Source organism: Myxine glutinosa, chromosome 2 (genome assembly GCF_964187855.1).
Source record: "Myxine glutinosa chromosome 2, kmMyxGlut1.1, whole genome shotgun sequence".
In the NCBI taxonomy this organism is placed as follows: Eukaryota; Metazoa; Chordata; class Myxini; order Myxiniformes; family Myxinidae; genus Myxine; species Myxine glutinosa.
The window spans coordinates 251,219,338-251,233,508 of NC_136262.1; the positions used below are offsets into that span (position 1 = coordinate 251,219,338).

The window sequence follows — 14,171 nt, forward strand, 5'->3', positions numbered from 1 at the left end:
CAAGGTGGTATAGAGGAGTTGACGCTGGGAGTAGAACAACTGACAGTGGGACAAAAGGAGTTGGGGGACCAGGTAAAGAAGAACACAGCGGTAATAGAGGGTTTAAAATCGACACAGAAGGAGATGAAAAAGGACGTAGGGGTAATTAAAAAAGAGTGTCAGACGGTACATGAGGACCTGACGAGGAAAATGAACAAGGTGGTAGAGGTGATGGAGGTTAAAGAGCGGGAGGTGCGGGAGCAAATAGAAAAAAATAAGGTGGAGTTAGAGGAAGAACTTAAGGGGGCGCACGAGGAGATGAAGGAGGTGAAGCAGAAATTAGAAGAAGTGGAAGAAGGGGTGAGCGAAATTAAGAAGCGACGGAGAGAGGATAAGAAAGAGATAAAGGAGGAAGTAAAAGAATTGGTCCAAAGTCTGTGTTCGGATCGTGATGATGTGCTCATTAACCGGATGAGGGATTCGCAGGTGATGGAGGAGAAGCGAAGAGAAAGCGGACCCGGTGTAAGTGGTGACCAATATGGTCGTGCGTATGATGCGCCAGGTGATTTAATAAGCTTGGGGGTCGAGATGGACCCGGATGTTCGTGAGAGGCCAAGAGTGAGGTGTATGGCTGGTCCGGAGGGTATGGAACGAGGGTGCGAGCGAGAGGGTCCGGTGATGGGAGAGGTGCGAGGCGTGAGTGACCAAGGTTGTGGTGGTATGGAATGGGTAGCGGGTTGCGGAAGTGTGACCCATGCATCGACACCAACAGGGGTAGTTTTTAGAGGGACAGGGGAGGCACGGGAGCCCCTTGGGGGTAATGTACTGTGGGGGCCCGGCCGGTTCGGCCCCGCGCTGACCCCGCAAGGGGCGACGCACGGGGTCCGGCAGGCGGGCAACGACTCGCATACGAGGTGGTCCCACAAGGTCCCACTCGCGCCGTATGACGGTGGGTAAGGGTGGCATCCCTGCCACCCTTCCCATGATGGGGGGCAAAGGAGCACTAGTTTATGGGGTGTATGGCAGTGAAAACTAGCCGGGTGGGTTAGGATATTGTGTGTAGGGATCTAGCGAAGATGACATTAGGCAACGTTAAGATTAGTTAGTGACAAGGATACCTGTAGAGGGGACACAGGTAGATTAGAGTGGATGATAATGACGAGGGAGCGCAATAGTTTAAAGGGACGACTGGGAAGCGCAAGTTTCAGAGGGGAGTAGTTAGATGAGATGATGCTGTGTGAGAACTGGACAGGTGTGTGGAGCAGTGTATGAGTAGTGAGTGTTGTGGATCAGCGCAAATGCGCTTGAGGGAGAGAAGACGAATTTGGTTTATGGGAGGAACGGGGAAGACAGTAGGGACGTTTGTTGATGTGTAAAGTAGATGTTTATGGGTAGTGTTGTGTTTTGTGGATACAGTAAGGGGTAAGGGAGGGGCAATGTAGGTTACCTGGTGGGGGGGGGGGGGCGTACGGTAGGAACATACCTGTCTCACCTGGTTCCCATGTGCCCCCAGTGTGCATTACCTAGTATTGCGTGCACTTTTGCGCCCTTACCACCTTACTCACTTGTCTTCTTTTGTCTCCCACCTCCGAGGATCTGGCTTTGGGGCAGAGAGAGAGGAGAGAGAGGTGCTGGCTCCGCAGTTGTGGGCCTGTACTTCCGCTGCTTGCTGCCTGGATCGATACACCATATGGACCGCAATTTTGGTGGCCGCCCACAATGGACCGCAGTTCTTTGGCGGTCAAGCACCACCCGTGGATGGACCTCTGGGTCAACGTGGCACCTATGCCATACAGGTGAACCACTTTTAGTTGGCCCCCCTGACGGCCACAATTTAGAAATGGACGCGGTTGGCGCCTTTCTTTCTTTCTAAAGAAGCCAGAAGGCCAAGTGCACTCCAAGAAGGCAAGACCAGCGGCAGAACATCGGCCGGCTGCGACACCACCGGTGACCATTGACACTTAATTGTGCATTGTTACTGAACACTTTATTGGTGCACCGGATGGTGCTGACTGTGCGTATGGGGTGGTGCCTTTGGTGCTTGGACGGGGTGCTCTGCACATTATTAAAGGCCGTAGGGCCACAGGGCACTCGTGGGTTGGTGTATCGATGCTGGCATGCGTGCTCTCTCTCTCTATGCATAACATCTGCATGTGTTCCTCAAAGAACAGGTCCTGGATCGTAGTGTAAATATCAGTCTTGTATAAATGATGCTCCCTACCGGCTGTATGTTTAGTTTGAGGATGCTTTCCGCGATTCGGTTATCCTGTGGGTGTGTTTCTGTTAGGAGAAGGGTGCAACGTCGCAGGGGGACATATTTACTCATTTGTGAACATCTGTAAAACTGTCGCACTCAGGGTTGAGTTAATAGTAGAGGGAACTACATCTGAGTGCCACACTAAAGTAGGTAAAAATTTATCGGGTCGGGACGCCCCGAGGTAGAGAAGGGTGCAATGTTGCGGATATGGGATTTGCATCCATCCATATCCGCTTGTAAATATTCCCCTATTTCCTCAATACTTCCCAACTATCCACAATCCCCCATTCCCTAGTCCCATTTTCTGTAAACAACACTCTGTAGACCCGACCTCCCCCCCATTTCCCCCCATTAAATGTCGCATCCAGGTCCACCGCATCTCACGTAGACAACTATAGGACATCTTGCTAGTTATTCTTAGTCTATGTCAGTTAAGGATTCGTTTCCATTAATTCTGACCCTTCGTTGCACCAGAATGTGATTGTATGGCACCGTTAGGAAGTTTAGGACCTCCCAATACCTCCCCGCAGCTCTTCCTCACGGTTCAGAAACAACAACAACAGCAACGGCGGCGGCGTGCACAGGGAGTGCGCGTCCTCACTCCGGCTTGGTTGGTAGGGGGGTGTTGGGAGGGCACGAGGCCTTCCCCACGAGCCGCCATCAAACATGTGCTCGACGGGGTTACCAAATAGGGGCTCCCTGTCAGCTCCTCGTCAAGGGCGGAGCCCGGTAACCCCCGCACCCAATGGAAGTGGCGGACCGGTCCCATCTGGGGCGGAGCCAACCAGCCGCGGGCGTGTCACTCCCCGCTGAGCATGTGCAGGAAGAGGGAGGTGACGTCAGATGCGCGCTGAGCTTGAAGCAAGAGAGACGTCCCTTCCGAGCGCTGTGACACCTCCCCGCATCTCTGGACTGGACCGTGCTTTATCCTGTCCCTGAGCCAAGGTGCACCTTGTGCTATCGACTGCCTGTCCCTTCCTGCCATCAATCCCTGTGTAAGTCAGCCTTGTTCCGTTTGTCTGTGGTCTGTCTGGGCTAAGATAAGATTGTATTTAAGTGCCCATCTCTTCTGTGTCTTTTACCTCACTCTACCTTGTAATCTACCCCTTTTCTCCACCACTAATTATACCCTCCTCCGGAGGTCTTGAGAACTGTACCCCTGGCGTCGTTTCATTTATCCCAGTCGTTGTGTCCTTTCCAATCATTGATTTAGCGTAGCGCGATTTGGCCAACGTTCGGGTGGAATCGGGTGAGTTGGGGAAGAATCGGGGGAACTGTTAGGTCGCGGCAATACCACCGCTCGGTAAATAACATCTAATCCGCGATCCGTAACAATATATATATATATATATATACATATATATGTATACATATATATGTATACATATATATGTATACATATATATGTATACATATATATGTATACATATATATGTATACATATATATGTATACATATATATGTATATATATATATATATATATATATATATATATATATATATATATATATATATATATATATATATATATACATATATATGTATGTATGACCATGGTAAGATCTCCAACCTTTAATTGATCAAACAATGACTCAACGTTTCGATTAACAACATGTGAAGCCACACACCTCCGTTAATCTTCCTCAAGAGTGATAAAATCATCTCAACATCCCCTTATATGCAAAGTGGGGTGGGCAAAGCTGGACAGCCAATGAAACCGTATCACACCGCTCTCGTGAACGGAGACGTTATTGACAAAATTCAAAAATCAACCGCATATTAACGGCTCAAAATAATCCTGTAAGCAATGCTGGATTATAACTCAAGTGTTTAGAAAATCAGGAACAATCATTAAATTTATTTAAAAGTTAAACTTGTAAACAATTAAATTGTAAATTAAATTAAAACTGTAAATATATTAAAGCAAAAATTTTTTAAAGATAAAATAAAATTGCAATAATATCAAGATCATCACATGTGGCCCTCTGCGGTAAAGGGGAATGCGGGAACTGTAGGGGGGTTATAGGGGGGGATAAAATGGGGGGGGGGGAACCAGAGGGGGGGGTGGAAGCAGAGGGGGGGGGGGGGGTTTGGGAGAGGGGTGGTTTGGAGGGAGTGGGGGAGGAGGGAGCGGGAGGGGGCAAATTGTCCGAATAAAAACCTTGTGTGACATATTATGTGGACTCGTTGTTCAAAGTACGGATTGCCTGCTTCGTTTACACAAGAGTGGGTCAAACGCTACCGGTAAGTCAACTACCTCTTGTGTGATCGAGGTAACAGTTTATTCTGTGTGCCAAGCCTCCAAAACACGTCTTCTGTTTCTGTTGGGTGTGGAACCCAAAATATTAACCCTTAATATTTTGTTAATATAGGTTAATATTTTGTTAATAGGGTTAATATTTTGGGTTCCACACCCAACAGAAACAGAAGACGTGTTTTGGAGGCTTGGCACACAGAAGAAACTGTTACCTCGATCACACAAGAGGTAGTTGACTTACCGGTAGCGTTTGACCCACTCTTGTGTAAACGAAGCAGGCATTCCGTACTTTGAACGAGTCCACATAATATGTCACACAAGGTTTTTATTCGGACAATTTGCCCCCTCCCCCCCCCCCCAAACCACCCCTCTCCCAAACCCCCCCCCCCCTATGCTTCCACCCCCCCTCTAGTTCCCCCCCCCCCATTTTATCCCCCCCTACTACCCCCCCACTTCCCGCATTCCCCTTTACCGCAGAGGGCCACATGTGATGATCTTGATATTATTGCAATTTTATTTTATCTTAAAAAAAAATTTGCTTTAATATATTTACAGTTTTAATTTAATTTACAATTTAATTGTTTACAAGTTTAACTTTTAAATAAATTTAATGATTGTTCCTGATTTTCTAAACACTTGAGTTATAATCCAGCATTGCTTACAGGATTATTTTATGCCGTTAATATGCGGTTGATTTTTGAATTTGGTCAATAACGTCTCCGTTTACGAGAGCGGTGTGATACGGTTTCATTGGCTGTCCAGCTTTACCCACCCCACTTTGCATATACCCCACCCACTTTGCATATAAGGGGATGTTGAGATGATTTTATCACTCTTGAGGAAGATTAACGGAGGCGGGTGGCTTCACATGTTGTTAATCGAAACGTTGTCATTGTTTGTTCAATTAAAGGTTGGAGATCTTACCATGGAGTCATTTGGATTTACTCCCAACCGCAAACCTTTGTATATATATATATATATATACTAGACGACCCATGACCCGTTGGGTCAATATCAGTCTGAATAGATATGAGAATAGAACTAAAGCGAACGCTGGACATCATCAGGGAGATTATTTGGGCCAGCAAGCCATAAGGCTCACCTCTCCAGCGTTCTAAATCACTTACCTGTGACACGTGATTTCGGCCCTTATCTCCGATCACGTTTTTTTTTTTTTTTTTTTTTTTAGAAAAAACACGCGACCCGTGGACTACCACGATTTTGTTGTCAGAGGACACTTCTGATGACGATGTTCTTTGTCGACGATCCCCCATTTACATAAACTCGCACGTTCTCTTTCCTCTTCCCTCGACTGAGCGCCACATACAGCTGACCATGCTGGAAGACCGGTTTCTCCAGGTAGACCAGCACATTCTCTATAGTTTGCCCTTGTGCCTTATGGATCGTCATTGCGAAGCAGGATTGTATGGGGAACTGGCAGCGCTGCAAAGGGATATCCTCAGCTTCCGACAGATTTAGTCGGATCCGAGGGAGCATTACAGTTTCGCCTTCAAACGTTGAACTTATGATCCTCGCAACTATAATATTTCGAAGCATGTCCTCAACAATCATACGCGTCCCGTTGCAAAGTTTCGGAGGGTCCAAGTTCCGCATCAAAATGATAGGGGATCCTTTTTTGAGCTCGAGGTTGTGCGGCGGCAATCCCGAGACTTCAACGGAATCTAGGAATTCCGTTGGGGAGTGCGTCGCATCAGTACCCTCAGTCACACTGTTGAACGCAGCATACTCCTTGCTAGCACCAGGGAACCTTGTGATGCATCTTGAATTGATGTTTCGCATCATATCGTTGAGGGGCACTAATATAGACCTTGCTGAAAAAACCTCCATCGGATTGGCGAATGATGGATATATGGTATCGATGCACTCATCGAGCCCACTCGCTGTCAGCAGTATATCCTCTGGCAAATCTATCTCATCATCCGCATTTTTCTCGATTCTATCCTCACCGATGTCGAGCAAAAATCTTGAAAACTGCCCACTTCCGTCGGTCAGTCGCATATTAGTTCTCAAGTGAAACATTCCAAAGCTCTGCCATAAGTAGGACTTCTTTATGCACGCATTCTCAACGTCAGCATCACACCCTCTTTTCACCACGGGCAGAAGTTGACGGAAATCACCACACCATATCGTCAAGATCCCTCCAAAAGGCTCGTCTTTGTCACATACATCACGCAACGTGCGATCCACAGCCTCGAAACTCTCTCTCCTGATCATAGGACACTCATCCCACACGATGAGTTTTGTACTTCGAAAGAGGTCTGCGATAGTGGAATTTTTATCGATGTTGCATACGCCATCTTCCCTCGGTGTCAGAGGGATTTGGAACCTTGAGTGCGCTGTTCTTCCACCAGGCATGAGGGTAGCAGCTATGCCAGATGAGGCCACCGCAAGGGCAACTTCTCCACTCGCTCTCACTTTAGAGAGAATCAGGTTAATAAGAAACGTCTTCCCTGTGCCCTCCAGGCGCGTCAATGAAAATCATTGATGACTGATTCGTGCGGATGTTGCTATTCGCATCCATAGACGTGAGGTGTGATTCGTTGTCCGCGTCCGTAGCGCCGTCGGAGGGTTGATACGACATTCTTCCTGCAAATAGTATTGTGTTTGTGCTATCGTTTTGCCGATCATCAAATGACAAATTAATTACATTGTGAAAATTAAAGATTTCAAATAAACCTATTTAAAGTGTATGCGCATATAAATAATAAAAAAAATCGAAGAAATATCTCTCGGTAATTTCCTGAAACATATTTTACTTCCGGGTAATAATGTGGGATGAAATAACGAAGATATATACTCTATGCCTGTTATTTTAGGCGGTGTATTTTCGTATATCAACGTGGCGCGATTTTTAAAATATATCTCTGCAATTTCCCGTGTGTGCGTGAATGTTCTCAATTATTTATTTTACCGAGTCTAAAACCATCGATAAAAATGAAATCAGATGGAAGCGTTAATAATTTAAAAAATCGAAGAAATATCTCTCGGTAATTTCCTGAAACATATTTTTGCCGATCATCAAATGACAAATAAATTACATTGTGAAAATTAAAGATTTCAAATAAACCTATTTAAAGTGTATGCGCATATAAATAATAAAAAAAAATCAAAGAAATATCTCGCGGTAATTTCCTGAAACATATTTTACTTCCGGGTAATAATGTTGGTTTAAATAACGAAGATATATACTGTATGCCTGTTATTTTAGGCGGTGTATTTTGGTATATCAACGTGGCGCGATTTTTAAAATATATCTCTGCAATTTCCCGTGTGTGCGTGAATGTTCTCAATTATTTCTTTTACCGAGTCTAAAACCATCGATAAAAATGAAATCATATGGCGAGTTAGATTGAACATAAAGGCGTGAGAGAGACTCAATGGCCTTGAAGATACAAGCCTTTCAGAATTCATTTCGTTCTATAAACGGAAACTTTCATCGGATTTTCTTCCCGGTTTTTTTCAACCGAGTCTAAAACTATGTTAGCGACTGTGAAAAATGAAATGATATATCGAATTTGATTTGAAATAAAACTGAGAGAGAGAGAGCAAGACACCACGGGCCTACAAAACAGGGCTCAAAGCTATGCGAGTTAATAAAATGGTGGATATTACTACTCTCTCAAAGGGGTTAGCCACGCCCCCGGACCGATCGAATGTTACACACAAACACGCAAGATTTCAATTTTATAATATATATATAATATATATATATACAAAGATTTGCGACTGTATATATATATATATAATATATATATACTATCTATATATATTATATATATATACAGTGGGACCTCTAAATCCGAATTTAATTCGTTCCAGCGGCAGTTCGGATTGGGAAAAGTTCGGAATTAGAAACTATTTTCCTCATAAGAAATAATGGAAAGTGAATTAATCCGTTCCTGGACCCCAAAAACCCATTATCAAGACACTGTTAACTGCAAATACACATGATTCAAGGTAAAATAAGATGAGTAATTGCCCTAAATATCTAATAATAATAATCATAAAAACAAGAAATAAATGTACTAACATGAAAATAACTGCATTTACCTTAGTGGAGAGTTCTGATGGTGCATGTGGAAGCTGGAGAGGAGGAAGGAGGGAGAGGGTTTTATTGCTTGGAAGGTGAGGCACCTTCCAAGCTAACATCAGATGACTGTGCTTCTGGTGTTTGCTCTCTTTGTCTCTTAACACCACTTGTAGAGGGTTGGGGCTCACAAGGCTTGCTTTCTTTAGAGAACCACCTCTCCAAAGTTGCCTGGTGTTGGCGACTTTTCTTAATTTTTCTGAAGTGGTCAATCACATTGTCACTGAACAAGTTAATGCTCCTGTTAACCACTGCTTTATTAGGGTGCCACTTTTCAACAATGGCCTGTGTTTTAGACCAATGGAAGCACAGTTCTCTAATTTCAGCACTGGAAATATGAACGACGCTCGCGGCGGGAAATATGAACGACGCTAACGCTATGTTGGCGGTTCGGTTATAGAAATACATTCGGAATTAGGGACCAAATTTTCTCGAATTTACGGTTCGGAATTAGAGTAGTTCGAGATGAGGGGCGTTCAGAATTAGGGGTCACTACTGTATATATATATATATATCTATATATATATATATATATACAGTATATATATACAGTATATATATATATATATATATATATATATATATATATATATATATATATATATATATACAGTATATATATATATATATATATATATATATATATATATATATATATATATATATGTATATATATATATATATATATATATATATATATATATATATATATATATATATATATATATATATATATTGTTGCGGATATGAGGACTGTATTTTTTTTATTGTGTGCTTTATTATTATTATTGTTTATTCTGCGCCTCCGGCCTCCAGTGTTGTGTAAAAGTAAAAAGGGCGTCCCGGTAGTTATTCCATGAAACACCACATTGCAGGACCCGATAAAACCCTTGTTCAGCAGTTTATATCCTTATTATGTGTTTTAGGGTAAGGCCTTGTCATCCATTAACATGACACTCCATTGCACCGAGTAAAAGAGATAGATTCCCTTCATTCCCATTCCCAAAAAAACCTCCATTTCCCCTTTCGTAATGGCCAAGCCTCAATTTGGCAATTACATCCCCTCCAAAGCCGCCATTGACCACGAGGCAGGGTTGGGGAAGAAAGGCGGGTCTCCACCTCGTCATAGAGGGGAGGAGTAAGTCGGCCCCGCTCATCCAACCCAGAACGAGGGGTTTGGCTTGAGAGGGCGGAGAGAGAATGCTTGGGGGAGGTTCGCAAAGGGTGAAGGGCGGGGGTTATAAAACCCGTTGCATCAGCCCCCACCGAGAGTTGCGCGAGAGTTGCAAAAAGGTCCAAGGCTGAGCTGAGCTGCGTGGTGAGGTGCAAAGGAAAGAGCTGGGTCGTCAGAGCAGAGCTGAGTTGTGAGGTCCAAAAGCAGATGTCATCCAGGGAAGTGCAAAAGCCTGCTATTCGTCACCTTGCTCGCCAGCGGCAGCGTCTACAGCAGCAGCAGCAACAACGCTCACCAGCCGCTTAGGGGCCTGGACGGCAGTTCGGAGCAGGGCCGCGAAGGAACGGCGGCTGCAGAACGTGCGGATCGTGCTGCCGGACCCAGTGGACTTTCCTCTCCTTCCAGTCAATCCACTCTGCAATTCCCCGCGTGAGTCTGTGTTTTCGTTTGTTCTGTCCTGGGTATTAAGTAAGCCTGTTAGATAAGCTAGTAATTTGCACTGTGTCGCCTGCGTCTCATGTCCCCTGTAAATAATCGTGACTGTTCTTCTTGCTTGTGTATGTGTACATAATAAACCCCGTTACTCTTCTGTACGTCTTCTTCTTCCTCTTTGCATTCGGTCGCTTTAGAGTTTTCCAGATTGAGTATCTGTGGCGCGATACGGCCAACGTTTGGGTGAATCGGGTTTAGTCGGGGAACAACTGTTCGGCCGCAGTTACACCACCGCTCGGTAAAAAATAACATCTAATCCGCGGACTGTAACAATATATATATATATATATATATATATATATATATATATATATATATATATATATATATATATATCCGATTAGCCATGCTGATTTCACTGACCGCCATTTTAATATGAACACGTCGAAGCGGTCGACCCTGACATATATCACAGTCGCCATGCTTTTCCTTTACGTTCTATTTAAATGGACTAAAATACTTTTAATGCACCTTTTCTAGTTCACTAATATATAGATTCCACATGGACGCAGGCTACATGTAAAAATTGAATTCCCAATTACCAATTTTTGTCTCATAAAACAATTTCATAACATTCTTTTTTGCCAATAAGTATGTGGATGACTAAAATTAACACTGGGTTCGCAGTAAACATAAACTTCCGGGAGCATGTAAGGCAGCGCTTTGTTGCCTATACACTGCCCAAACAAAGGGAGGGTTTTCCGTTGAACTCTGTCTCAAGGGTCCTTGCTAGTCTGTTGGAATAAAGCAGTATACTACACCGACTAAAGGTATTTTCGACCGTATCACGGTATTTTAAACCAATTTCAATGGTTGCTAGAAGACAGGTCAGCAGGTAGAATCATACTAATGTAACCATAAGACTTTAAACAAACAAAAAAACCAATACACTTTTGGGGGTCAAACTCCACCCCATAAACCCCCATACATCCCGATTAATGCCGTGATCTAATGCCGTGAACAACCATTGGTACACCACGGGTGATGAAGGTTGCGGTCAAGTTTCCTCAAAACTGCATGTGTAGTTTCGGAGGAGAGAGCAAATAGATATTTTGGGGGAGAAAACCCCTGCTCCCCCCATAAACCCCTATAGGGCTATAGATCCCGATTTTTCTAATGTCGTGAACACACTTTTGGTACATCACAGGTGATGAAGGTTGTGGTCAAGTTTCATCAAAATAGTGTGTGTAGTTTCAGAGGGAAAAGTAAATACCTCTTTTGGGGGGCAACCCTCCCTCCTCCCCCCCACCCTGGTAAACATCCATAGGGCCCGATATTTTTTCATACTGTGAACAAACTTTGGTTTATCAAGGGTGATGAAGGCTGTGGCCAAGTTTCATCGAAATTGTGTCTGTAGTTTCAGAGAAAAAAGCGAATTCCTATTTTGGGGTGGTCAAACATCGATCCACTTCGACTCCCAGGAGGCCCCCTGAGACCCCAACTTTTTCATGCCATGAACAAACCTGAGTTGCAACATACCATATATCATTTGCGCCAAGTTTGGTCACAATCCCATCAGTAAATTCCCTAGTCAGACGAATCACAGGCTAAAACCTGTGACATCTGGACTGAATAACCAGGAACCAGGCATGCACCCACAGTGTGAACGCAATCAGAGTCAAGTGTTGTGAAGATGTATCTTGTGCTGTTGTTACCTCCACCACTAAAAGTGGACGGAGGTTATATTTTCACCCCTGCCAGTTTGTTTGTCAACAGGATATTTCAAAAGATTGTGGCCGAAATTTTGTGGAGAGGTTGGGTGTGTGAGCAGGATGAAATGATTTGATTTTAGTGAAGATCCAGATCCTAGAATTTTTAAAAGTAATTCTTCACCATTCAGAGATAGGGCCAAAAGTGATAAAAAAATAAATAAATAAAAACACCTTTAGAGGCCATTTTTCCCCGCAAGCGGGGGTTGGCCTTTTTCGGGGACCGTGGTTGTTGTTTTTTTTTTTTTGGTCCCCTTTTTGAAGCAATAGCCAAATAGCACGATAGCGATAGATAGCACGATATCTCAAAACGTAATGGGCAGATTTGGACGAAACTTGGTAGACATGTTGGTAGTGCGACAAGGAAGAACTGATTCAATTTTTTGGCCTGATCCAGATAGGAGAATTTTTTTAATTTCATAAGTGATTCTTAACCATTGCATGATATTTTCGCATGATATTTCAAAAAGTTGTGGACGAGTTATGACAAACTTGAGTGGATGAGTTGAGTAGGTGACAAGAACAAGTTGATAAGATTTTGGTTCAGGTCCGGATCCAGATGCGGCCTATCAGTGGATACAAAACGTAAACTGTTCAGTGTTCAGCCTGGCGGAGGCAAACGCTCTACCGAGTGCAGTTGTCGTTTTTCATGCAGTGCAAGTAAATAATCTTCCGTTAGCTTTTAACTTGTGAAAACCGATATCAAACTAGTAGCTTTTTGTAAGATGATTCAAAGCTAGATGCAATTTTGATTGTTAGACAACTACAAAGTGGCCATATGAGGGAAATGTACACATCAATATGGCAGCAAATGATAACTGCCAACCAAGTTCAGAACCACAGGGTGATAGAATTATGCCAATATGACGTTCAAGTTTATAGGTCTGGTATAATGCTGATGTGCAAATGAGACTTGCTTACCCCCAGAGCTTCAGATAAGATGGCAGACGTATCAGGTCTTGTACTCTGCCAACCACTCCTTCACCTCCGGTGTGAGGCGTTTTGTGGTGCGCGCAGCTTCAAAGACAGCTTGCCGATAACAACCTTTCCGCTTACGGTCGAGTCGCGTGCAGAACTGTTCCTGGAAGGGTGCCAGCTTGGCCAGTGAGACTGCCGACGTGGTGTGAGAACCGAACCACGAGACGAGAGCCTCGCCGCTCTCCTGCTGACCACCGGGCCCGAGCTCCGGGCTTAGGCCAAGCACACAGGCGGGCCACCAAGGAAAACCATGGATCTTGGCCCAGACTACCTCACCGACATGCACCTTGCGTCCGTCCGGTGTATAACATTCTGTAATGGCAGTGTCTGCAGTGCGTACCCGAACGGTCAGCGGAGGGACGGCCCGGTGCCGGCTATTCTCGCGCTCTCCATGAGACACCAACGGAGGCCCGTCAGGAGGAAAATCATCCGAAGAAATATCAGAGGAGTGCAACGAGGATCGAACAGATTCGTGGCAGCTCTCTGCAGACTCGTCAGAAGCGTCTGACCTGCAAGTCCGTGGTGATCCATCTTGGTCGCTACATTCCTTCTCCGTTGTACGTTTTATACGGAGATGAATTACTTTCCGAGTCTCAGATTCGTTACCATAAGGGCTTTGGGGCTCAACACGATCAAATTCATCCTCACGTGAAAGAGAATCCGCCACCTGCTCATTCACCAACTCTGCGGTGTACACAGCAACGGTGTCTCCATTTTTGGGTCCCCGTGGCCGAAGCCTGATTTTAGGCGTAATCTGTTGCTGCTGTTGACTTTGAGATGGCCTCGTGAGCCTCAACTTGGGAATAGAGGCTGGAGAATCTGGCATTGCGGGAACAGCAGGCCTCCACGTTTGCTCATCTTCAATATGTCCAGGCTTGCCATTTTTTACTTGTCCGAAACTCGACGAGACCTTTGATGGTATTTTTACAACTTCGCCCTTGCCTTGAGGTGTGTTGTATGAAATCTTTATTACAGGGCTCCTTTGAACCAGGTCTGAGTCCAAGCAATCATGTTCAGCCTTGCTGTCTCTCCTCAAGCGCTTCAAACTTAAATCCGCATCTCCCACTCTGCGTTTCCGCAGCTTCTCATCGATGAGGCTGCAGGGAGCACTGTTTCTCCGTCCGGATTCGATTCGCGACTTTGCTCTACCTGCGCGTGCATTCGATGTACAAAAAAAAAAAATAACTATTCACCATTATGAATCACATTTCAAAAT

General features: G+C 44.4%; 1 protein-coding gene across 2 annotated transcripts in view; it reads right to left on the reverse strand.

Annotated features, from left to right (window-relative positions):
• The window catches only part of PWWP2B (PWWP domain containing 2B), a 56,120-nt gene that overhangs the window by 29,197 nt on the left and 12,752 nt on the right, over positions 1-14,171 (reverse strand). For both annotated transcript variants that reach the window (XM_068105940.2, XM_068105941.2), the window contains exon 4: positions 12,899-14,104. In XM_068105940.2, the coding sequence (XP_067962041.2) occupies positions 12,930-14,104 (1,175 nt within the window). In that variant the 3' untranslated portion in view covers positions 12,899-12,929. The remainder of the gene's footprint in view (positions 1-12,898; positions 14,105-14,171) is intronic.